Source organism: Lactuca saligna, chromosome 8 (assembly GCF_052625555.1).
Source record: "Lactuca saligna cultivar CGN05327 chromosome 8, ASM5262555v1, whole genome shotgun sequence".
Taxonomy (NCBI): Eukaryota; Viridiplantae; Streptophyta; class Magnoliopsida; order Asterales; family Asteraceae; genus Lactuca; species Lactuca saligna.
Window position 1 is genome coordinate 247,955,839 of NC_136424.1, and position 25,075 is coordinate 247,980,913.

Sequence of the window (25,075 nt, forward strand, 5' to 3'; positions counted from 1 at the left end):
AAACTTTTATGATGAAAGATGTTGGATGAGTTTAGTTGTGTTCTTGGTGTTCTAACTGTTGGGTTATGAGCATTCTAACACTCCTAAGTGTACATGCAACCCTAAATACCTTGGATCTATGTTTTCTCTATTATACATGCAAATATGAACATCCAAGGTATTATCCTAATCTAGCATACAAAACTATCAATATAACAAGATAGAATACATACCTCTTTGATGTAGAATGTCTTCATGAATCTTGAGTGCCTAGTGCCCCAAGTGTGACACCTCAAATGGTTCACACAACACCAAATACACTTGGAATAACTTGAGAGAATTCTACACTTCATGAAATCGGCTAGCCCTCTCTAGAATAATACTAGTGGCCGATTTTGGTCAAGAATAAGATCTTTATATAGTGTTACAATTAGGGTAAACTCTAATTGTCATGACTTTCCATTTCCTTGGATCCATGGGTTCAAATACACCATGGAGCATCCATGGACCATCCTATGGGTTTTAGCCCAACTTGATTATCCATGGAGCATTAGCCCACTATACAAGTATGGATGATTTACACAATCAACCCATATATTTAATTAGTCTTCTTTTGATCACTTAATTAATCCTAGATTAATTCTTGATCAATACTAATTAAATAATCTTATTATTCTTATTATTAATATACTAGAACTTATAATATATTAATAACCATAAGTGTCTTATTTCTCTCATTATAGTCTATCCAAGTGCATGATGCCATGCAACCCAAATGGACCATGCCGGGTCGGGTCAAGTCTTACCAATTATAGTTATGGACTTAGACATTAATCCAACAGTCTCCCACTTGGATAAGTCTAAAACTATTATTGCGTATGACTTCAGGAACCAACTGGCAATCGTAGCTCTCAAAAGCTTCTGTCGAACTTTGACCTTGTCGATAAACGCTGATCTTTGTCAATGACTTGTCCATTAGATAAGGGATCATATATTCCTCCATTCTAGATATCATATGGACTGAGACATGGATTATAATCATTCTCTTTGTCCATTTGTTGTTTCCCGATTTCTGATTTATGACGACTGACTAATTGAACAAATCAAATCAGTCCTGGCCCGACCGAGCACTTCCATTTGTCATCATCAAATCATCGAGGGGCCTACAGATATCGCTTTTATCCCGAAGGTAAAAGGAATGGATAAACTTCGACTCATATGGCTTGTTCTACTACTTATTGAATCATACACAAAGACACGTTTTATAGCAACGAGTTACCAAATGCAGTTTCGTGCAATCAATGTACAACCAACTCATAGTAACAACTCATATCTCTAGGTTTGAAGAATATAAGATATTATCGTCTCATGATCACTCGTGATAAAATCCATGAAGTGATTCCAATGAGCGCGGGTTGAATCCAATACTCAGAACTTATGAGCACTCATGGGTGTTGTAGCCCTTTGTCCAACATCTTAGACCTCTACAAGCAAACCCATGACAGTCTTGATTCATATCTACTTCCAACATATGACCGACTGTGGATGGTTTGAATAACTTAGTCATTCCGGAAGAATAACCTAGTTTATTCTGGAAGTCAAAACATGCAAAATGAAACACAAGAATAATTGAATCCAATATGGTATCAAAATATATGAACATAAATAAAACACCTTTTATTTATCACCATATGATTACACATTATTCATTGTATACTGTTTCAGCTATCAACTATATTCTTGAATTTAAAACAATAGTTGTCCCATGCTCCAAGCATGTACACTATGTTTTCTAAACACTAGTCATGTCATACACCAAGTATGCATACTATGTTTGTCTATGATCTTTACTTTGTGAACTAGATCAATTGAAAATAACTTCAATGATTCTCTTTTCACAATCCCAAATCCTTACTGCAAATACAAGAATTCCAAATTCATGTCATTTACTGAAATCTGTTAGATTCTAAACTTATATGCATTGATCCTCTCGTAATGATTATGCACAAAGTCAGACAGACTTGACAACAACCATTACAGAGAATTCCAAAAGAGATCAACTCCTTAGAAACATCTTTCTTGCATTAAGTTTCCTAATCTTAAACAGATTGAAAATTCTAACTTTGAAACATTTCCAGATTCCATTTTGACTATCACTTTTGAACAAGAGTTGCCTCCTTACAGATTATGTCAATATGGTCCTTCCAGAATTATCACTATACTTCCAACTATCCTTGAGTAACCAATCATTGGTAAACCTTAGATTGTCCTCAACCATTGTTTAATCCTTTTAGTCATATCCAGTTCTAAACCTTTTCCCTTCTTAATGCCCCAGGCATTTGGAAACTTTTAGAACGGATAACTATAGCACATGTAATCGATCCTATATCCAAAGCATATGGGACACGATTCATGATGTCTCACATAAAGACTAAACCAGTCTTTTGCTATAACATTTCCATTTCTATTTGCCAAGTTCTCATAATTCAGATTATGAAAAGGGATGCCGTAATCATAATCGAATTTTAGAATGAAAATAATGGACCCATATACAGAATTTCCTTACGTTGAGCCATTCCAACATGAAATTCATATATATCCTTGACTAAATGATTAAAACCTCACGATCTAAGGTTATAGATTTGAGATGAAGTATAATTTCCTCTCCCTTAATTATAGCAAAACAACTTTTTCCCAGTTGAAACTTTTGTTTTCTAAAATTAACATTGCTAACTTGCAATACTTATCATAATTATCATGCTCCCACTAACATGATGATTATTAGCATAACACTTATGCTCCCACTAGCTTTGACATGTACTCAGAAATCAACTGGACTTCTAGAAATCAATACTTTATTGACTTTCTTACCAAAGTTCAGATTTCTTATACTAGATTTCCTTGATAAGACTTTATCAATATCATACACCTCTCTTAGATAGCTCACATGTGTGTCTAAACAATTATGAAGAGGGATGCCGTAATCATAATGGTTAGACCTTTTTTCCACTTCTCACAAGTCCAGGTTAGTGTGCCGGTAAACCACACACGCTCCACTAACGACTTTGAGAATGCAAATATCACAATTTCTATCTAACTAAAACCTACTTAGTGAAAGTGTTTCCTCACCATCATTTTCATGAATCGGAGAGAAACCTTATGACACTTAGATTTAATGGTGTATGTGTTCTAATCCATGTGAATTGTCAAAACCATAGTCATAAGACAAGGATAATGACAAATCCAAACCATATGGATTGAACTCAATCTTAACTTCTTGCCACCTGGCAGCTCAAGGGCCTGCCATTGCTTCCAAGTTGTTGTGCAACACATTGAGAACTCTAAGAACTCATATGCAAAGCCAACTTTAATTGGAATGGGCACAGAATATGTCAACACGATAGGTTATAAACCTTAAGTCGTGTGCTAGAGAAGAACTCTAGGTTCTATTCTTGATTAGTTCTTTAGACTTTCAAGACATTTAATACTCCCACTGTCCTCTTGACCTATAAGACTCCCTTGTCAAACATCCAAGAGATAGTGTGGATTCTAACCAAGACAAACACTTCACACAATTGGCCTAAGTTGGTCTTTGTTTTATCCAAAACATCACAACTTACCAATTTCAAATGTACAAGAGTAGAAAACTTTTACTCTTACATTTGACAAGTGTTTTAAACCTTCCTTAAGACATGTCACTCAAATTACAATCTTGGAGTATGACTCTAAGACTTGTATTGGAACGAAGTATGACTCATCTTCTTGATTTAACCATTTCAACAATTCAAGATCCCTTCTTCTTAGTCATAAGAATGCACTAAGACTTCCTTAGAGAACTTATTTTGAAATGGATATCATACATAAGAATTCATCCAAGAGGCAACACTCCACATCTAGTACTTCACCCAATATTATTGTATAAGATTTAACCTCAAAAACGTGATTAATTAATAAATATGGGGCCTTATATGTTAAAATAAAGTTTTGGATGAAAATCCCGCGTTAAAATGATGAAAAACGGGCCTAAAACGAAGTCGTAGTCGAAAACCGGGAAGGAATGGCCTTTCTGTGAGGCTTCTCGGTGCCTGGGCCGAGGTTCGGTCCTTGTTGGTGCTGGCTTGAAGGTGAAAGGGACCGAGCGGTTGGAGCGAAATGGGTTCAAGTTGGTGTGAGGTTCGTTTCCGAGAGGACCTTCGGGTTCGGTCCTTCCGAGGTTCGGGTCCGAGAGGACCTTCGGGTTCGGTCCTTGCGAGGCTCGGTCCGAAAGGCACTTTCGTTTCTTGGGACTTCGGCTCAACAGTTCAGTCCCTTCATGGACCTTCGGCCCTAAGAGGGTTCAGGCATTTAAGAGGGGTTTCGGGTCCTTAAGTCTATTTTACCCGTTTTTACCTAATTTTAAGCGTTTTTTTAACCCGGTTAAGGGTTGGGATGACCCGAATGATTACCAAAAGTTAAAGGAACTTTTGAGAGAGATTTGGGAGAGATTTCAAATAAAGAGAAATATAGTGAAAGAGATTTAGAGAGGTTCTATTTGTGACACTTTTGAGTGTCCGGCTTCGCAACGCAAAGTCTGTAAGCCCGTTAAGTCATGTTTAAGGATCTTACACACTCTCGATGAGTATGCAACATTGTTTTATCGGTTTGGTTCATTACTTACCACAATTTTAGATTAAGGAAATCATGATATATGAAATTTTCAATTAGTGATTTCTCATTAGAATATCGAGTTGTACAGTAATTAAATAACGTAAACCATAGTACACAAAGGTTAAATGAGTTGACCGGTTTGACTTGTTGACTTTGTTTGACTTTGACTTGACCAGAATTTGACGGTTGTCACATCATCCCCCCCGTTAGAAGGAATTTCGTCCCGAAATTTGCATTTTGAGTGGGACTTCAAGAGTTCGGGAAGACATGTGGGTATTTTTGTTTCATTTGATCCTCGCGTTCGCAGGTGAACTCGGGTCTTAATTCTCTACTTACTTCCAAAAATATGAGCGACTGTGAAATTTTGAATAATTAAATCATTTGGGAAGTAAAACATGCAAAGTGAAACTTAAGAATACATAACTGAAGAAGGCAGTAACCATAATTCTCTATTATTTAATCACCAAATTCAATTACATTTATTTTTGTTACAAAGTTTCAAAACTGTCAATGAACTACTAAATCTAATATAGTCTCTCAAGCCTATGCTCCTAGCATGCTGGTTGTGCTTAACCCTACTCAGAGACTTTGTTAAAGGGTTTGTAGAATTGTCTTATGATGATACTCGTTTCACCAGGAGATGCCCATCTTCAACTCTATGCCTGGTGTATTGGTACTTTATGTTGATATGCATGGATCTACCATGATCCGTTGGTTCTTTAGCCAAAGCAACCGCACCTTCATTAACGCAGAATAATTTTATTCGCTCTTGAATGGTTGGGACCTCTCCGAGATCGCCGTTCTTCAACCAATCCGCTTCCTTTGATGCCTCACTTGTTGTGATGTACTCTGACTCACAAGTAGATTCAGCCACCATTGACTGCTTGGAACTCTTCTAAGTCACCGCTCCACCATTCAAAAAGAAGACCTAACCAGTTTGAGAACAAAAGTTTACATGATCTGTTTGAAAGTTGGCATCACTATAACCACTCACTCTCAACATATCACTGCCGCTAAGAACTAGGAACATGTCTTTTGTTCTCTTCAAATATTGGAGAATGCTCTTGACTGTTGTCCAATGAGCTCTGCCATAATTTCCTTGAAATTGACTAACCATGCTCAAAGCATAAGCCACATAAGGGGAGTACATTTCATAACATACATGATCGATCCTATAGCCGAACCATATAGGACTCAACTCATATCATCTATTTATTCTTAAATATTGGGACTTTGAGTCTTACTCAACTTGACAGTACAATGAACGGGTAAATCCATTTCTTGGAGTTCTCCATATTGAAAAGCTTTAATATTTAGTCGTAGTATGTACTATGACTAAGGCTAATGAGATGTCTCTTTTTGTCCCTCAAAATCCTTATCCCAAGAATATAATCTGCTTCCCCTAGATCCTTCATAGAGAAACACTTGCCAAGACAAGATTTTGCTTCTTACAAGGTTGGAATGTCATTTCCTATCAGAAGTATGTCATCATCATACAATACTAGGAAAGTTAGTATACTCCCACTAGGTTTGGCATACATATATGAATCATCCTCATTCCTAGAGAATCCAAACTCTTTGACTTTCTCATAGAAGTAAAGATTCCAGTTGCGAGATGCATGTTTCAATTCATAAATGGTTTTCTTCAGTTTACACACTGTATCAGGATACTTGGCATCTATAAAACCATATGGCTAACTCATGTAGACGTCCTCAGTTAACTTCCCATTTAGGAAAATGGTTTTAATATCCATTTTCCGTTCCTCATAATCATAAAAGGCAACTATGGAAATAATAATCTTGATTGACATGATCCTAGCCACTGGTGAGAAGGTGTCATCATAGTTAACCCCTTTATTTTGAGTAACTCCCTTCGTAACCACTCAAGCCTTGAATGTGTGTACTTTACCATATATGTTGGTCTTCTTCTTGAAGATCCATTTGTAACCTACTATCTTCTGACCATGTTCATGATCAACCAAGCTCCATACTTGGCTATCATACATGAAATGAATCTCACTGTCCATTGCCTCCTTTTATTTGGCAGCCTTAGGGCGTGACATTGCTTCCTTCTAGTTAGTAGATTCTTCTAAATTTTCCAGTGTTTTATCACTGGTAAACATTTCCCCTTCTGCAGTAATATAGAAACTATAGAACTCAAGTGCAACGCTAACCCTACTGGACCGACGAAGAGGTAATAAATTATCAATGGGCTCATTATAGTTTTGTTTTTATTACTTCTTTTCATAGTTTATTATAGTTAAAACCATTTCATTTTATTTAATCTCATGCATATTTTCTCTTTTTGTTATTTTTCTCCTTTACCGGGTGCTTTCCAGTCTTTTGAGCTTATTTGCAGGATTTATTGAAGACATTTTATTATTAGAGGCGTTGAAGGAGTGCAGGACTGCTGGAGGCTTGCAATTTGTCCATGGACTTGAAGTGGTACAACTGGGCTTGGTGCCAACATAAACAAGAAAGCGCATCAGACTTAAATTTCGGGCGTGAAGACAAGAATTCGAGCTATAGAAGATTAAAGGAGCATTGGAGCATCTTGGAAGAGCTTTGGAATGACACAATTGGGCTATCAAGAACTTGCACAAATGGGCTGGAGCATAAATTAGAAGATTGGGCTGGATGGTATTTGAAATGGGCCAAAGCATGCATTCAGCATGACCCACGCGGTCAGCGTGAAGAGTGGTGAAGTGAACCCGAGTTTTGACTTGTTGACTCTATTTGTGGAAGGTTGGTGGGTGGCTTTTGGCAACTTTTTTAATCCGGAAATGAACCTCTATTACTGGAGATTTGAAGCTTTTTGGCATCATGAACACTTGGAAGAATAACTCCATTTTGCTCTCAATAAGGTTTTGGAAGACTTGGATGATTTAGAAGATTGGTGTAATTTCTTTCCATCTTGCAACTAGAACAATGTTTGGTACCATTAAACTACCTTGTATTTCTTTTATTTTAGCCATGCTTGGCTAGATCTTCATTTGGTTGATTACGGTTTAACCCATGGATGATTAGTTGTTTTGAAGACGTATTATTATCTTATGTTTGAAGTTTATGGAAATGTTTTCTAGTTAAACATCTTTTGTGTTTATTTATCATTGATCATGAGCTTAGATGAATGAATGCTTATTTTTGTTGACTAATTTCTTGGTTAGGTAATGTACCCTCAAATTAGTAAGCAACAAATGGTTTATATGTTTGTTTTCATTTCATTTAGATCATGGAAATGTCTCCTCCATAACGATAATGTAAGCATTTGATTATCTTTTGGGCTTGGTAATTCTTAGAACTTAAAGCTAATTGATTTTCACAAGATTATATGCTTCATTGATCTTGTGACTTTAACTAAGGGAACATGTTAGAGCTCCTTTAACCATTCTAATATCTAAGAAGAGTTAAGGCCATTTGTGCTTATGAATTGCTATAGCCAAGTTAAACAAATTTACAAGATTTGCTCCATTTAGTCTAATGATAAGTCAACTATGTCATCCATGTAGTGTATCCCAAAATCAACCAATTTCACTTCATTGAATTTAATCTAATCCTTTACTTGCTACTTGTCATATTTACATTCTAGCTTGTTGTAATTTTGTCAAACAATCAAAAAGACCAAACCCCCCATTTTTAATTTATTGTTATTTTACAAGTATTTTTACAAAGAGATTTTTCATAGAGTTATAAAATTGAACCAATCTCTGTGGATACGATCCATTTACCACTGTACACTATTTAGTGTGTAATATTTAGGGTATTAATTTTGTTGGCCTCGACGACCACCAAATTTTGGCGCCATTGCCGGGGATTGGTTTATTTTTAATCAATTTGTTTCTCTATGCCCAGATCTCAGCATACATGTGACTTGATTTACAACCCAGAAATTGAAAAAGAAGCAAGGTGTTTGGCGAAGGAAAAGTGAATTGAACGTGGTCAGACTTCTAGTCCTCACGGGGATCCTTAGGTTGAATCCGCTTCATAAAGTGATACGAAACCCGATTCTTGTCCCGAACCCTCGCCAAGAAATTCCCAAAACACCTCCTCTACAACAAAATCCATCCATTATTGAACCATTTGCAATGGAGGACGGATGAGAAGTTTCCGAGAGAACTTTGAGACAAATGATGGAAACCGATGTTACACAAACCCCAACCGGTATCAATTACCCAGTTTTGGAAGGAGGCTCGGAGTTGAAGTCAAGTTTAGTCCATCACCTCCCAACTTTTCATGGATTAGAAAGTGAAGAACCTCATAAGCACTTGAAGATGTTCCACATTATTTGCACTAGTATGAAGCCACACGGGTCAACCAATGACCAAATTAAGCTAAGGGCATTCCCCTTTTCATTTGCTGATAGAGCAAAGGATTGATTATTCTATCTTCCCCCGGGGTCAATCAACTCATGGGCCGATATGGCAATAGCTTTTCTTGACAAGTTCTATCCCGCTTCAAGAATCTCAACTCTTAGAAATGAGATTTGTGGAATCGGCCATGGTTAAAATGAGACTTTTCATGATTATTGGGAGAGGTTCAACAAATTGTTCTATAGTTGCCCACAACCTGAAATTCCGGAACAACTCTTCATTCAACACTTCTATGAGGGATTGCTACCAATGAAGAGAAGACTAGTTGATGCCTCAAGTGGTGAAGATGTCTTTAGCAAACTCCATGACAAACAAGACAACTCTTCAACACCATAGCCGCAAATTCACAACATTTTGGCCCTCGTTAAGATATGAAAAGAGAGACTCAACAAAAAGTCAATGAGGTGGGAACATCAAACCTTGAGTCTTAAATCAAAGACTTAACCTCCGTTGTTCAAAAGCTAGCCATGGGATAAACTCCACAAGTGATGATTTGTGGAATATGTGCAACAATGGGACATCCTACGGATATGTGTCCCATTCTCCAAGAAGATGCGGAACATGTAAATGCCACAAGAGAATTCCAAAACTACCACAACAAACTGATATTTGTATATTTAGTCTTATATTAAGTATAGACTTTTATCATTTATTAGCTAATTTATTGCATATCATGGACAAAAGATACTTAAAAGTGTTTGAACTGTGTTTTCAGTTCAAAAGCAAAGCTTTGGAGCCAAAGGAAGTAGGAGAAGCAGTTGGGAGCTCGGGAGTTGAACAAAGGAGAAAAATGTCAAAAACATAAGGTACTCGGTGAGTAGGGTCAACTACTCGGCGAGTCGCATTGAAGGATCGAGAAGATAAGGACTCTAAGACTTGCCGTGCACGGGAATCAAGCGATGGAATCAACCAGTCGGTTCGAATCTATATATACAGCTTTCCAGATCGACATAAAAAATTCTGGAACCCTTGGGGAGAACCAAGCTGTGAATCAAAGTCATGAGAGAGCTGGAGAACTATTGTTCTTTAAAAGTCATGAGAGTTGGGAAGAAGCTTTGAGGCAAACCTACATCATTCTTACTTAATCTATTGTTCTTCATTATGTTTAGACTTTTAGATTTTGTTTTTATGCTGTTAATCACCTCAATCATGAGCTAAAACCTTTAAACTTCTGTTTGGGGAGACAAAGTTGAAACTATGGATTGATTATTTATGGTAGGATTGATTTAATATTAGACATTCTATTGATTCTAGCTTGTTAAAGAACCTCATGTGTGATTGAAAACTATTTTTATGTTATTAGGAAGTTAATTAAGCTGTATAAACATCTCTTAATGGCTACCTCTTATAATTTATGTGACCACTTTGTTATATGACTAGGATTAGTGACTGTGAAATTAGAATTAATAGAAAAATAGGTAAATTCATGTGTGAGCTTGTGTGATGACCATCAACAAGAGGTTAACTAAAGGACCAAATTAGTTAGTTGTTACAAGTCTAAATTAACCCGAATAAATAACCTAGTGAATTAAATTAAATTAGACAACTGATCACTATTTGAGTTAGTTTGTTCTCTAAAGATTAGTGAAGCGAACGCGAAGCTAATCACTTGAATCGGTAGCCAACAGAAGAATTAATCCATTTCACTATTACCACAATATCAACCGTAGGATCAATTGAGTTGAACTAAAAAGAAGTCCCCTTCGTCATTGAATTTAGTTGAATCTTTGGTTTTCTAGTTTTTAGTTTAAGTAATAGTTAGTAAGTTTCTAGTCTTGTAAAAATAGAGAAAAACCCATTTTTATTATTTAAACTTAGATAAAACTAGTTCTTAGTTTTAATTTACCGTTCCTTGTGTTCGATACCCTACTTATTTAGCTTTATCACAATTGATAGGTCCACTGCCTTTGTGTGTTTATTTTATAATTAAAAGTAGGTTTAAAACTAGTTCGTTTCACACACATCAAGTTTTTGGCGCCGTTGCCGAGGAACGGTTCTAAATTAGCACTAATTTCTATTTTTATCGATCCTTTGTGTGGGATTTATCTTACACAAAGTTAATTCTTAGGTAATTTAGTAGTTAGTATAGGTTTTAATAAATATATGTTTTAATAAGTTAATTAGAAAATTTTTCTGTTTTTGCCTTGAACTCGCCGAGTGCACTCGTGACAACTCGGCGAGTCCATCGTTGTTCACAGTTTTAGTTTCTATTTTATTTTTGTTCTTTTTACGTGTTTTTTGTGTTTTCTTTGCAGTTGTTTCATGACCCGAGGAGCTGATACACCTTTGGTTCCTCCACTAGAAGATCCGGAGTCCTCCCTAAGGAAGAACAAAGGAAAATATGTTGGAGAGTCCGTTTCTTCAAAGAACTCGCCACTAAAGAATTTAAAGTCCGTTTTCAGCAAAAATAAGAGCAACAAATCAGGAGCTTCCAGCACCTCTATAGCAATAGAAGACCCGATCAAAGAGGACACCAAGTATGAAACCGAAGGAGAAGAAGATCCCACTTTCGGGCACGAATCTGACTTTGATGACGAATTAGCCATTGTCATGGCTAACATCGATGAAATCCCCATGGGGGAATGGAAGAAGAGGATGCGTGATGACACCGGCCCGGGACTTGTGCAACCTGCAATTCCTGCTACTGCTACTTTTGAACTAAAGGGTCACATACTCGCTCAACTAAAGGAGATTCCTTTCTATGGAAAAACCACGAAGATGCTTACGAGCACTTGGATGAAGTCAATGATGTAGCTGATTACTTTAATGTTCCAAATATGCGTCGCGAAACCCAACTACTTTGCATGCTTCCCGTTACATTCAAGGGTGCTGCAAAAGATTGACTCAAGTCACTCTGTCCCGAGTCAGTCACCACATGGGCCAAGATGAAAGAAGAATTTATTGATCACTTTTTCCCACCTTCCAAAATATCCAAGTTGAAGAAGGTCATTGCTAACCTTGAACAACAAGCTGGAGAGTCACTATATGAAGCTTGGGAGAGGTACAAGAGCCTGCTAAGGAATTTCCCACACCATGACCTTAATAGCCAACAAGAAGTCTCCATCTTCTATGACAGATTCAATGTCACCACAAGGCAGTTACTTGACTCGTAAGGCCCGCTCACAAGGAAGCCACCCCCAGAAATCAAAGAATTAATTGAAGAAATCTCTAAACATTCTAGAGAATACCACTACCCACGAAATGAAGTAAGCAGAGGGGTAGTGAACACGGTCAACGATAGCATGGCGACAATGATGGCTAAACTAGATAGTTTAGATAGAAGAATGACAAAGATGGATCAAACAATCCACGCTATCCGATTAGGATGTGAAAATTGTAAGGGACCGCAGCTAACTAAAGACTGTGACTTGGATGAGAATGGAAACAAAAAGGCGCAAGTTTTCTATTCAAGTGGGGACATATACGACGAGAATTGGCGGAAACCAAAGAATGAATGGCTCCCATACGAAGAATACAAAAAGGAAAATGAAGAGAAATACAAGCAAAAAGAGAGGGGTTTCTATCAAAAGGAAGAACCGGTTATGGAAAAAAAAACCGATTTAGAAGAAATGCTCACAAGATTTATAACCGCGTCCGAGAAAAGGCACAATGATCATGATGCTGCAATACATGAGACCAGAAATATACTTAGGAATCCACAAGCATCTATTCTTAACATTAAGAAACAGCTAGGTCAACTTGCACATCAAGTGAACGAGAGAAGACCGGGTGAACTTCCAAGTAAAACCGAGAATAATCCAAGAATGGAGAATGCGAAAGCTATAACCTCTAGCTATGGAAAATTTTCCACTCCTATGACCCCTGCACAGAAGGTCTCAACTAAGGTGCATGTAGAAAAGATAGAAGGGTCGAGTTCATCTAAACCCGACCAGACTTGCCGACTCCTTCTAATGGACTCGACGAGTCCATGCGCTGATGACAAATCTGGTGTTTCCTTAAAGCCTTACAGGCCTCCTTTTCCATTTCGAATTCGAGCCATACCAGATGAAAAGGTTGGCATACAGAGCTTTCATGGAACATGTTAAAGCCCTTCAAGTCAACGTCCCATTTGTTGAAACAATGCTTCAAACTCCCAAATATTTGAATTTGCTTAAGAGTCTCTTTGCTGCTAGAAAAGATATGGTAGAAATCGCAGAATTAGTGTTAAGCGAACTACCAGAAAAGAAGGGTGATTCAGGAAGCATCTCCATTCTGTGCCAATTTGGAAATATACTTGCTACTCAAGCATTGTCCGATTCGGGTGCAAGTATAAACTTAATGCCTTTTTCGTTCTTCAAGAAACTGAAGTTACCGGAGCCAAGGTTTATTAATATGAAGATCCATTTGGCGGATAAGACGATCATTTGTCCAAGAGGTGTTTGTGAAGATCTTCTCATAAAAGTGGACAAATTTGTATTCCCCGTGTACTTTGTAGTGCTTGATATGGAAGAAGACCCCAAAATCCCAATTATTTTGGGGAGACCATTATTGAATACCGCATGCATATTTATAGATGTATGTGAGTCCACACTAACATTAAGGGTAGGAGATGAGTCAAAAGTGTTTAAAGCTCTACCATAGATTAAGCAAGAAGAAGCAAGAAAAGAAGACGTTCCCTTCATGGATTTGGATGATGAAATACTTCAAAAAGAACTTGCACTCTTGCAAAAAAGAAGATCCAAATAAGTTTTTGCTATCGTCTGAAGAAAACTTCGAGGCTGATAAAGACTTAGAAGAGATCGAGAGGTTGCTTGGGGGAGCTGATCCAGAAGAAACAAAGGATTTAATGGAATACGCTCCGACTCGCCGAGTCGCTTTGACAGACTCGACGAGTCCCATCATAAAGTGCAGAAAAGAAGACAGCCTTGACGTGCTTGTTACCAGCTCCTTGCATGCTCTTGACATGAACATATGTCCTAATACTTTGGAAGGTACAGCAGCAGATGGAGGAGTTTTTGAAAAACATTATGACTTCCAAAATGTTCAAATAGCTAACCTTAATTCAATTATACAAGAAGATGAGGGAACTCAACTTGACGAGGAGGCAAGCTTGGGAGAAAAGGAGAATGCAAAGGCGTGGAATGGTAATACTAATAACTCTTCCACAAATAGAGTGATCAAGTTAACCAAAACTCAAGCCCGAGTGTTCTCTACATATGAAGTCATTAATTTTGAAGAAAAGGAAGTTCAAAGGATGGGTCCAAAGAGTGGGGTGAAGAAGAAGATGGGGAAAAGGAACATGCATGCAATTGAAGAACATGCCACAAGGAAAAAGAGAAAAGAATTGAGACGGGCATACAAGAGGAAGATACATGCCTATAAGACGAAGTATAAACCGCAAAAGATTAGGCGTGCATTCCCGATGCAGGAAAATGAAGCAACGTAGATGGGAAGGAGTCCAGCTAACGACTCCTTAAAAAGAAGCGCTGGGCAGGAGGCAACCCGTTATGAGAGTTTGCTTCCTTTAATCTTTCTCGTTTTATTTTTATTTTTTAGGATTTTCTTTTTCTGTTTTCATCTTCTAAATCATCAAACATGACTGCTTGAGAGTTCGCATGGTCTGAGTGTGGGGTGGTTTAAATATTGTTTTCATAAATACATGGATAAAACTATAATTTTTGAAATGTTTGCGAGTGACTCGCCGAGTCTGACCTTGACTCGACGGGTCTATTCAGCATCCGGATGAGTTGCAATTTGCGATTGTACACGCCGAGTCTGACCCTGACTCGACGAGTCGATGTTATTTACAGAAAAAAATAATAGTTATATTTTTTTTACATCTGGTAAAACTAGGGTTTTTAACCCTACTGAGATCATATCCCATTCATACTCGTCGTGTGCCCACCCTTTGCTTTCTCTCTCAAGCACTCATCAATTTTTTCAATTTTTCTTCAAAATTCTCAAATTTCATCACCAAAGGTAATTAATTTCTACCATAATTCTATTAAAGTCATGATTTTTAGATGTTCTAAGGTAGCAGTTTTCTAGAATACCCGTTTTTGAAGTTTAGTGGATTTTTAGGGTTTTGATTTTGGAAATAATTGTATTGTTTTGGATGGATTTTATTGCTCTAATACACCTTATGGACATCCCTGGACAAATCCTTGAATGAATTTTGAGTTTTTATGGTCAAATTTTACAGCACCCGTCAACTGACTCGCACAGTTCATCAAACTCGCCGAGTCGTTCATGGACTCGATGAGTCGAGTCGGGAAGTCAAAAAAAAAATTTGTTGTTAATGTGTTTCTGTGTCTTGTGGTTTGTTTGTTAATTGTTTTACAGGAACCATGTTTTCACGTGGACGAAGCTCTCGAGGAAGTCAAGGAGATTTCCCTTGGTTAAATTTTTCACAAATCAACTCAAATTCAACAAGGAATAATTGGAAGAAGAAGCTTGAGGAGCTCAAGAAAAAAGAGATATATGTTCCCAATACAATAGATTGGGAATGGTTGGGGAGCGTTCGTTATGAAGAAGAATTGGCCCCTTATATTGTCAAGACATTTGTACACAATGGAATGTCCATCACATGTGATGGATGGAGTCGTTTCTTCCGTATTTGAGAACCGATCTATCGTGAGCTATGCTTGGAGTTCTTTTACACAATATATTTTTTGGGTGTGGATGATTATTACAACCCTGGAAGTGTTACTTTTTGCCTTGGGGGCGAGCTTTGTCATTGTTCTATGGTCGAACTAGCTTGGAGATTGGGGTTATATGACCAACATGTGGTCAACACGGATGCATTTTGTACATTTCTGGAGCATTGCCATAAAGCATTTCCGGATGGGATCACAAGTTCAAGTTGGTGGAGTACCATTGCTAATAAAGTTTACATTCCAAAGTCGGCTCAGGAAGGGAGCATACGATCCCCTACACACCGTCTTATTCACCGGCTTATTTCGAACACCATTAACAAAAGGAAAGATGATGACAAGGTTTCTAACCTTGATGTTTTCTTTCGTTGGAGCATCATTACACCCCATACTTTTTGCAACATTCCATGGTGCATCGCTTCATACTTGGCGGAGGGAGTGGTCAAAGAACGCAAAACTTCAAAAATTAATGGTGGCATGTTCGTGACACGTTTAGCCCACTCTTACGAGTTAATGACTAGCGGTGCTTGGAGCTTGCTCACGGAGATTCCGACATCTCCCTTTAATCCTATTCTTTTTCACAGGGCACGAATTATTGAAGATTATGGAGGAGGTCATTATGCTATCCCACATGATGATCCGGTGATCGGGCCCGAGGCACCAGGACGGAGGGTTCGATCGAGACGTGAGCGAGAAGTGGAGGAGGAACTGCCGGTGATTCCAAGAACAAATGTCAAGGGGTATTAATTTTAGCAACGAATCGCACGTGCGACTTTTTGACCATTTCCATATTCCACACATTGATGGGGGTAGCTTTCCCTACATTCATTCTTGGGACGAGGTCAGTAACGCAAAACGGAGTGGAGCTGGTGGGAGCGGGGATGTGCATGGCCATGATGAGGAAGAAGATGATTAGTTTTTTGTCTTATGGAACAATTTTTATTTGTTTTTTTATTTTGTTTGGTGTGTTTTAAGTTTTTAATTACGTCTTAAAACTCTTTTGTGCTTAATGTTTTATTTGCCTTGGTTTATTTCAAAATTTGGTTTAGGAAATGCTTGCATAAGGAGTCTAGAGTATGTGAGAAAAACATGGAAACGAGTCAAGAAAGATCGACGTATTGCGTTTAAGTGTCGAGTCCAGTCCGAGAGGGTTTATGAGTGAGCTTTACTAAAGCTCTGAGAGGTTTTGAAGCCCACTAGAAGCTGGATTCAGGATAGAGTAAAATTTTGTTTGCCCAGCGCCGACTCGTCGAGTGCATATAAACTACTCGACGAGTAGCAGTTCATTTTCACGATTTCAGCAATTTCGCGTAATTACTCGACGAGTCGTTCTTTGACTCGATGAGTCCTACATTTATCCACCACAAGGGATGCTGACTTAATGCTGATGGCTACACTACTTGACCATTTATTCTTTGCAATCAATTCCTGAAGATTTTATAGTATTTTTCCTGCACATTTGAACCTACCCACATGTGATTTGATGTCCGAGACATGGATGCACTGTTTCCATGGCTAAAGTCGATTGAAGTATAAGCTTAATTGAAGAAAACCGCGTTCGCAACTGCTATCCCAAGGGAGTTTGTTCCAATTCTGGAACAGCTCGGAATTTCAGGTATTTCTTTAAATTATTTTTGGGGCACATTTAGGAGGGGACTCGGCGAGTTGGTGCATGACTCGCCGAGTAGGGCCATGGTCTTGGTCGCAGATACACGACTGGACTCGACGAGTCCAAATAGGGACTCGGCCAGTCGACGCTGATTCAGCTGAACCCTAGCCGTTTCAATTCTGAATCGTATATAATGATCTTATGGCCGTCATGTCGCGTCTTTTGGCCGATTGAAGATACCTTGGGAGTTTGTGGGCATCTGGAGCAAGAGTGAGGGCTAGAGGAAGCTTGAAGGGATTGTTAGACAAGGAGGGGCAAGGTGGTGATTAAAGGGAGTCCAAGGAGTCGAGTACTGGAGGTTGGGGACACAGGGAACACGTTTCCAGGTAATCTTCGGATCAAAATCTGTAGCTTTTACGTTGTATGCGAATTTAGGGTTTAGGAAACCCATTTAAGGAATTGTTAGATTATAGTGTTGTTATAAGTGTTTAAAAACCCCTGTAATAGTATATGTGAAAGTCCAGGAAGCCCCATATCTATATACTTCGAAATCATGCGAAATACAGGAGGCAGCGGATTGACTGCATGGCGAGGACTCGCCGAGTCCAATGATCAGACTCGGCGAGTAGCTTGAAGTTTCACTAGGACTCGCCGAGTTGTTCTTCAGACTCGGCGAGTAGCTTGAAGATTCACTAGGACTCGCCGAGTTGTTCTTCAAACTCGGCGAGTAGCTTGAAGATCTACTAGGACTCGTCGAGTCGTTCTTCAGACTCGGCGAGTGGAGTCAGGGTGTCTATACTCGCCGAGTTGCCCTTTGCACTCGACGAGTCCGGTCAAGATTGACCGTTGACCTGTATGTAACTTAGTAGGGTCAGTTGTCTTGTTTGATAAGATCATTAATAAAGGTATGTGGTATTATAGGGAACCTGCGGATTAGCGGATCTAGTGCGAGTAGCTCGAAGGGTTTATAGCTTGCATACTACGAGGTGAGTCTTCTCACTATACTTCACCCGGAAGGGTTTGACTGCGAGACCGGAAGGTCCTATGTGTTATATTTATGCTATGTCTAGAGAGGTAGATGCTTTATATGTGATGAATGCTTATATGTGATGTATGCTTATACGGGCCGGAAGGCGAGACTTTATGTGATAGAAAGAACGGTATGATGTATGACTTATGTGTTATGTGCGTTATGTTACATGTGTTATGTTTTATATTACTATGGGCCGGAAGGCAAAATACTATGGGCCGGAAGGCAATTTAATACGGGCCGGAAGGCGATATGTTATGGGCCGGAAGGCGATTATGTTACGGGCCGGAAGGCAATGTTATGTGGATCGAAAGGTCCGGGCCGGAAGGCGTATGTGGGTAAGTCGTATACTGGGGAACTCACTAAGCATTTATGCTTACTAGTTGTTTTTATGTTTTTCAGGTACTAGTGATGACCGTGGGAAGGTGCCGGCGTGACACGTACACACTGCCATTGTTGAAGATCTTGGAGATTTATTATTTATACTTTTGAAATAAACTTGGAATAAACTCTTTTGTCGAATAATGATGTTTTGTTTTAAATGAAAAATTTATTTCAAAATTTGAGCTGTTACAAATTCTCTCTATATTTCATATGTTTTTCATGCATAACATGCAATGGGGACATTGCATAATTTAAGTGTGGCGTGGGGAGTTGGTTACATCTTAGTAAATTTAGTAAATTTTTGCATGCCAAAAATACTTAGGATTTAATTTAGAAAAATTTGTTAAAGATTAATTAGGATTCCATGTTCGAATTGTGTGGATGATTGCATGAAAACCCAAATGTTTAGTTGAGCCTATATGCGTTCTAGTGCATTTGTGGCTTCCTTATTCCAGTAAAATCATGGGAAAAAAAATACAACCTCGCTTAGTTTGAAGGATGCAATATGTTTAGCATCGTGTACCAAAAATGTATCCAGGAAAATTATTATCTTTAGCCAATAAAGGTTGAAGTTGAGCGCCCCTGCTTAAGCATGTAGGGTTTTGAGTGAAGAAAAAAAGTGAGTACATGTAAAAAAAAAGAGAGAGAGAGAATTACAAGAAAAGTTTGAAGAATTTTTGGAGCATCAAAGTTAAATATGAAGGATCAAAATTCTGGAGAAATTCAAAAAGTTGAAGATACCAAAAAAATCAATCAAAAAGGTGGTGAATTCAAAGAAGTTAAGATCAAATTATCAATGAAGTGAAGAATTCTAATAGCTCCATAGTGGTATCAAAAGTTGTAATTTTTTCTAGATTATGTATGCTTGGGTTGCTCAACCAAAAATACCTTGAGGTTAAGAGGTTTTCTGGAGATCGATTCGGAGGGAGGCATAAAATGAGAACTATTCTGGAAAAGTGGGCGAATGTTTATGAGGATTATGAGTATTTGGAGTATGGAGGGTTATTAGGAAAATTTTAGACACAAATGCATGCGTTGCTGTCTTGGCATAATGGTTGGGTTCGATTGGAGTTGTCTTATGTGATTCTAATGTGTTAAAACTCAGTTTTGCTTGGGGACAAGCAAAACTCAAGTGTGGGGTATTTTGATATTTGCATATTTAGTCTTATATTAAGTAAAGATTTTTATCATTTATTAGCTAATTTATTGCATATCATGGACAAAAGATACTTAAAAGTGTTTGAATTGTGTTTTTAGTCCACAAGCAAAGCTTTGGAGCCAAAGGAAGCAGGAGAAGTGGTTAGGAGCTCAGGATTTGAACAAAGGAGAAAATGTCAAAAACATAAGGTACTCGGTGAGTAGGGTCGACTACTCGGCGAGTCGCATCGAAGGATCGATAAGATAAGGACTCTAAGACTTACCGTGCACGGGAATCAAGCAATGGAATCGACGAGTCGGTTCGAATATATATATATATATATATATATATATATATATATATATATATATATATATATATATATATATATATATATATAGCTTTCCAGATCGACATAAAAAATTCTAGAACCGTTGGGGAGAAGCAAGCTGCAAATCAGAGTCAGGAGAGAGCTAGAGAACGAAGATACAACCCTAAAACCAATTCCGAAGAAGATTTGAGGCAAACCTACATCATTCTTACTTTAATCTATTGTTCTTTATTATGTTTAGACTTTTAGATTTCGCTTTTATGTTGTTAATCACCTCAATCATGAGCTAAAACCTTTAAACTTCTGTTTGGGGAGACAAAGTTGAAACTATGGATTGACTATTTATGGTAGGATTGATTTAATATTGGTGATTCTATTGATTCTAGCTTGTTAAAGAACCTCATGTGTGATTGACAAATATTTTTATGTTATTAGGAAGTTAATTAAGCTGTATGAACATCTCTTAATGGCTACCTCATATAACTTATGTGACCACTTTGTTATATGACTAGGATTAGAGACTGTGAAACTAGATATAGGAGTGTCAATTTATGAAACGACACGACAAAAATACACGAAACGAATCGAAATCGGGACGAAATCAAAATTCGAATTTGTGTTCGTGTCCTTTTCGTGTCAAGATTAAAAAACACGATGTCGTGTCGTGTTCGTGCTCATAAATCGATACGAAATTGACACGATTAAGCATGTGATTGTCATGTTTTTCGTGTTTATCGTTTTTGTTGTGTTATATATCTTTAAGTATGAACGAAATACACTAATAGTTATGTAATATTATATTTGTCGTGTCGTATCGTGTTGTAACTGGTTCGTTTTCGTGTTAACGAAAAAAAGCACGACATCGTGTCATGTCGTGTTCGTGTTATACAAAACCTTGTCGTGTCATGTCGTGTTAGACAAAAACACGACACGACTGCCCGATTTGACAGCCCTAACTAGAAATAATAGAAAAATAGGTAAAGTCATGTGTGAGCTTGTGTGATGACCATCAAGAAGAGGTTAACTAAAGGACCAAATTAGTTAGCTATTAAAAGTCTAAAATTAACCCAAATAAATAACCTAGTGAATTAAATTAAATTAGACAACTGATCACTATTTGAGTTAGTTTGTTCTCTAAGGATTAGTGCAGCGAACGCGAAGCTAATCACTTGAATCGGTAGCCAATAGAAGAATTAATCCATTGCACTATTACCATAATATCAACCATAGGATCAATTGATTTGAACTAAGCAGAAGTCCCCTTCATCATTGAATTTAGTTGAATCTTTGCTTTTCTAGTTTTTTGTTTAAGTAATAGTTAGTAAGTTTCTAGTCTTGTAAAACTAGAGAAAAACCCCTTTTATTATATAAACTTAGATAAACTTAGTTCTTAGTTTTAATTTACCGTTCCCTGTGTTCGATACCCTACTTATTTAGCTTTATCACAATTGATAGGTCCACTGCCTTTGTGTGTTTATTTTATAATTAAAAGTAGGTTTAAAACTAGTTCGTTTCACACACATCACAAATCATCCGGTTACCAAAATGCATATAATTCAAGTTGGAAGCCAAAACCTAACATAAGCTACATCCCAAGACCATTGCCTCAAAATGCGTGGGTTAGACCTTCTTATTCACCACCACAACCTCACTACCAACACCTGCAACCACACTATCAATCCAAACCACACCCTCCACATCACCAACAACCTCCTCAATCCCAACCAAGTAGCTCCGGAATGTCCCTCAAAGATATTGTCAAATCCCTAGCCACTAGCACCCAACAATTCCTAAAATAGACAAGGACTGTTATCTCCAACCTTGAAGCACAGATGGGAGATATAGTTAAATCCATAAGCAAGTTGGAGTCCTGTGGTAAACTCCCTTCTCAAACCGAAAAGAACCCAAATGTCAATGTGGTGACCTTGAGATGTGGCAAACAAACCGAAGAAAGTAGTTCAAAGAAGAAGCCAAGGGATGAAGAGGAGGAAATAGAAGTCATTCCCATTGATGACCCGATAGCCAATAATAATTCACAAGTCGGAACCCTAAAGAAGACTACCCCTCTAGTGACACCAATAGTCACTCAACCGTCATTCCCCTCCCGACTTGCAACTTCGAAGAAGAACATGGATGAGAAAGAGATTTTGGACACCTTCCGAAAGGTGGAAGTTAATATTCCTTTACTATATGCAATCAAAAAAATTCCTAGATACGCAAAATTCTTAAAGGAGCTTTGCACCAACAAGAGGAAGTTGAAGGGAAATGAGAAAATCTCTATGAATGAAAACGCATCTGCAGTTTTACAAAGGAAACTTCCACCCAAATGCAAAATTCTGGGAATGTTTACGGTTCCTTGCAAGATAGGAGATGTCACTTTTAGTAGTGCCATGCTTGACCTTGGTGATTCTATTAATGTCATGCCCTATTCGGTGTATGAATCATTGAATGTTGGTCCTTTAAGTGAAACCGGTGTCATAATCTCTCTTGCGGATAAATCAAGTGTATTTCCTAGAGGTGTTTTGGAAGATGTCCTAGAGTAAGTGAACCAATTAGTCTTCCGGGCGGATTTCTATGTGATTATCTAGATGAACAAGTATCCTCAAAGTCGGGTATAATTTTACTTGGGAGACCATTCTTGAAGATGGCTAGAATGAAGATTGATGTATATGTGGGAAGCTTAACAATGGAGAATGATGGTGAAACAATAAGATTTAACATTTATGATGCTATGAGATATCCTAGTGATGTTTCATCCTTATGGTTTAATGATGTTGTCGAACCATTAACCCAAGAGTTGTTCGAGTTGTCTAATGGTGACATGTTGGAGATGATTTTGAGCAAAGGATTTGATTGTGGTAAATTAGCCAAGAAGTTAAAGCTCTACTCGTTAGATCCAAAAGTTGAAAGATTGATCAACAATTTAGAGATCAAGAAAACCACTCAATTTAGTGTGAAGCAAATTGAATTACCTCAAACTCACAAAAGATTGCCGCCCTCCCTTCTTCAACCACCAGCGTTGGAATTAAAAGTCCTTCCTTAACATTTGAAGTATGCGTACTTGAGAAACAACTAGACTCTTTCATTCATCATTTCAACTCACTTAACCGAGTGTGAAGAAGAGCAACTCCTCAAAGTATTGAAGGAACATAAATAAGCAATGGGTTGGATGATTGTGGATATCAAAGGGATAAGCCCCTCCACTTATATGCATAAGATTTTGATGGAGGATGAATGCAAGCTAAGTCAGGATGCACAAAGGAGATTGAGCCCGTCAATGATGGAAGTTGTGAAGAAAGAGATATTGAAGCTTCTTGATGTAGGGATGATCTATCCAATCTCGGATAGAGAATGGGTGAGCTCGGTGTACGTGGTACCGAAGAAGACGGGGATCACGGTGGTCGAGAACAACAAAGGTATAATGGTCCCCACCCGTGTGCAAAACGGGTGGAGAGTATGTATTGACTACCGCAAACTCAATGCAAACATGAGAAAATATCAATTCCCATTACCTTTCATTGACCAAATGTTAAAAATGTTGGCCGGGAAATCCCATTATTGTTGTCTAGACGGGTACTCTAGTTTTCACTAAATTCCTGTGGCACCGGAAGACCAAGAAAAGACAACCTTCACATGTCCATTTGACACTTTCGCATACCATAGAATGCCATTTGGATTGTGTAACGCCCCGACCACTTTCCAACGTTGCATGTTTAGTATCTTTTTAGAATATGTTGAAAATATAATTGTAGTTTTCATGGACGATTTTACAGTATATGGAAACTCCTTTCAAGAATGTTTGACCAATCTCACCAAAATTTTGAAAAGATGTATTGAAACGAATTTGGTTCTAAATTTTGAGAAATGTCATTTCATGGTGAGTCAAGGTCTCATTTTGGGTCACATTGTGTCTAAAAAAGTAATTGAGGTAGATAAGGCAAAAAATTTATGTTATTCAAAGCTTAGCTTACCCAACTTGTGTTCGGGAAGTTCGCTCTTTTTTTGGGCCATGCAGGTTTCTACCGACAATTCACCAAGGACTTTTCAAAGTTAACAAGACCAATGTGCCAACTCTTGCAAAAGGATGTTGATTTCGAGTTCAATGAGGTGTGCAAAGAATCTTTCAACAAGCTCATAGAGTTGCATACATCCGCTCCTATCATACAAGCTCCAAATTGGGATCTCCCCTTCGAGATCATGTGTGATGCAAGTAATTATGCTATTGGCGCCGTTTTGGGTCAAAAGAATGGAAGAGCCTCCCATGTGATCTACTATGCATCTAGGACACTAGACAATGCTTAAAGAAACTACTCTACCACGGAGAAGGAGCAATTGGCCAAAATGTTCGCTTTGGAGAAGTTTCGGCAATATCTACTTGGCCCCAAAGTTATAGTGTATTCGGATCATGCGGCTCTCAAGTACTTGATGACAAATAAATATGCAAAGCCAAGACTCATCCGGTGGATGTTATTATTTCAATAATTTGATTTGGAAATCCGGAACAAGAGTGGATGCGAGAACCTTGTTGCCGATCATCTAAGCCGAATCACTTGAAATGAGACTCCTCTCCCGTTGCGGGACGAGTTTCCCAATGAACATCTCTTTTCCCTTACTCAATCTACTTCTTGGTATGTCGATATCATTAACTTTTTGGTCACGAAAAGGTATCCCGACACATTCACACGTGCTCAAAAAGATAAACTGAAAAGTGATGTAAAATACTATGTGTGGGATGAACCTTATTTGTGGAAACATTGTCCCAATCAAATTATTAGGCGATGTCTGCCCCAACAAGAGCATCAATCCATATTGCAATTTTTTCATTAATTTGCTTGTGTGGGACACTTCGGACCTAGCCGGACCTTGAGAAAGGTCCTTGAGTATGGACTATTTTGGCCAACCATGTCACGTGACTATTACTAGTTTTGCAAAAGTTGTGAACGGTGCCAAAGGACGGGTAACATTTCGCAAAAGAACCAAATGCCACAAAATCC

At 38.1% G+C, this 25,075-nt stretch overlaps 1 protein-coding gene and 1 non-coding gene across 2 annotated transcripts; one reads left to right on the forward strand and one right to left on the reverse strand.

The window, feature by feature from the left end:
• Positions 1 to 11,929: 11,929 nt before the first annotated feature.
• Positions 11,930 to 12,036, reverse strand: LOC145013609 (small nucleolar RNA R71). Its single transcript, XR_013665157.1, has one exon. It is a non-coding gene; the product is annotated as a small nucleolar RNA R71 (small nucleolar RNA).
• A 10,174-nt stretch (positions 12,037 to 22,210) lies between these two features.
• LOC145010585 (uncharacterized) lies at positions 22,211 to 22,624 on the forward strand. The gene has a single exon (XM_078969108.1). The coding sequence runs from the start codon at positions 22,211 to 22,213 to the stop codon at positions 22,622 to 22,624; it is 414 nt and encodes a 137-aa protein (XP_078825234.1).
• Positions 22,625 to 25,075: the final 2,451 nt, after the last annotated feature.

Coding starts and splice junctions, on each gene's coding strand:
- LOC145010585 (XM_078969108.1), top strand. CDS start 22,211: ATGGATGAGAAAGAGATTTTGGACACCTTCCGAAAGGTGGAAGTTAAT.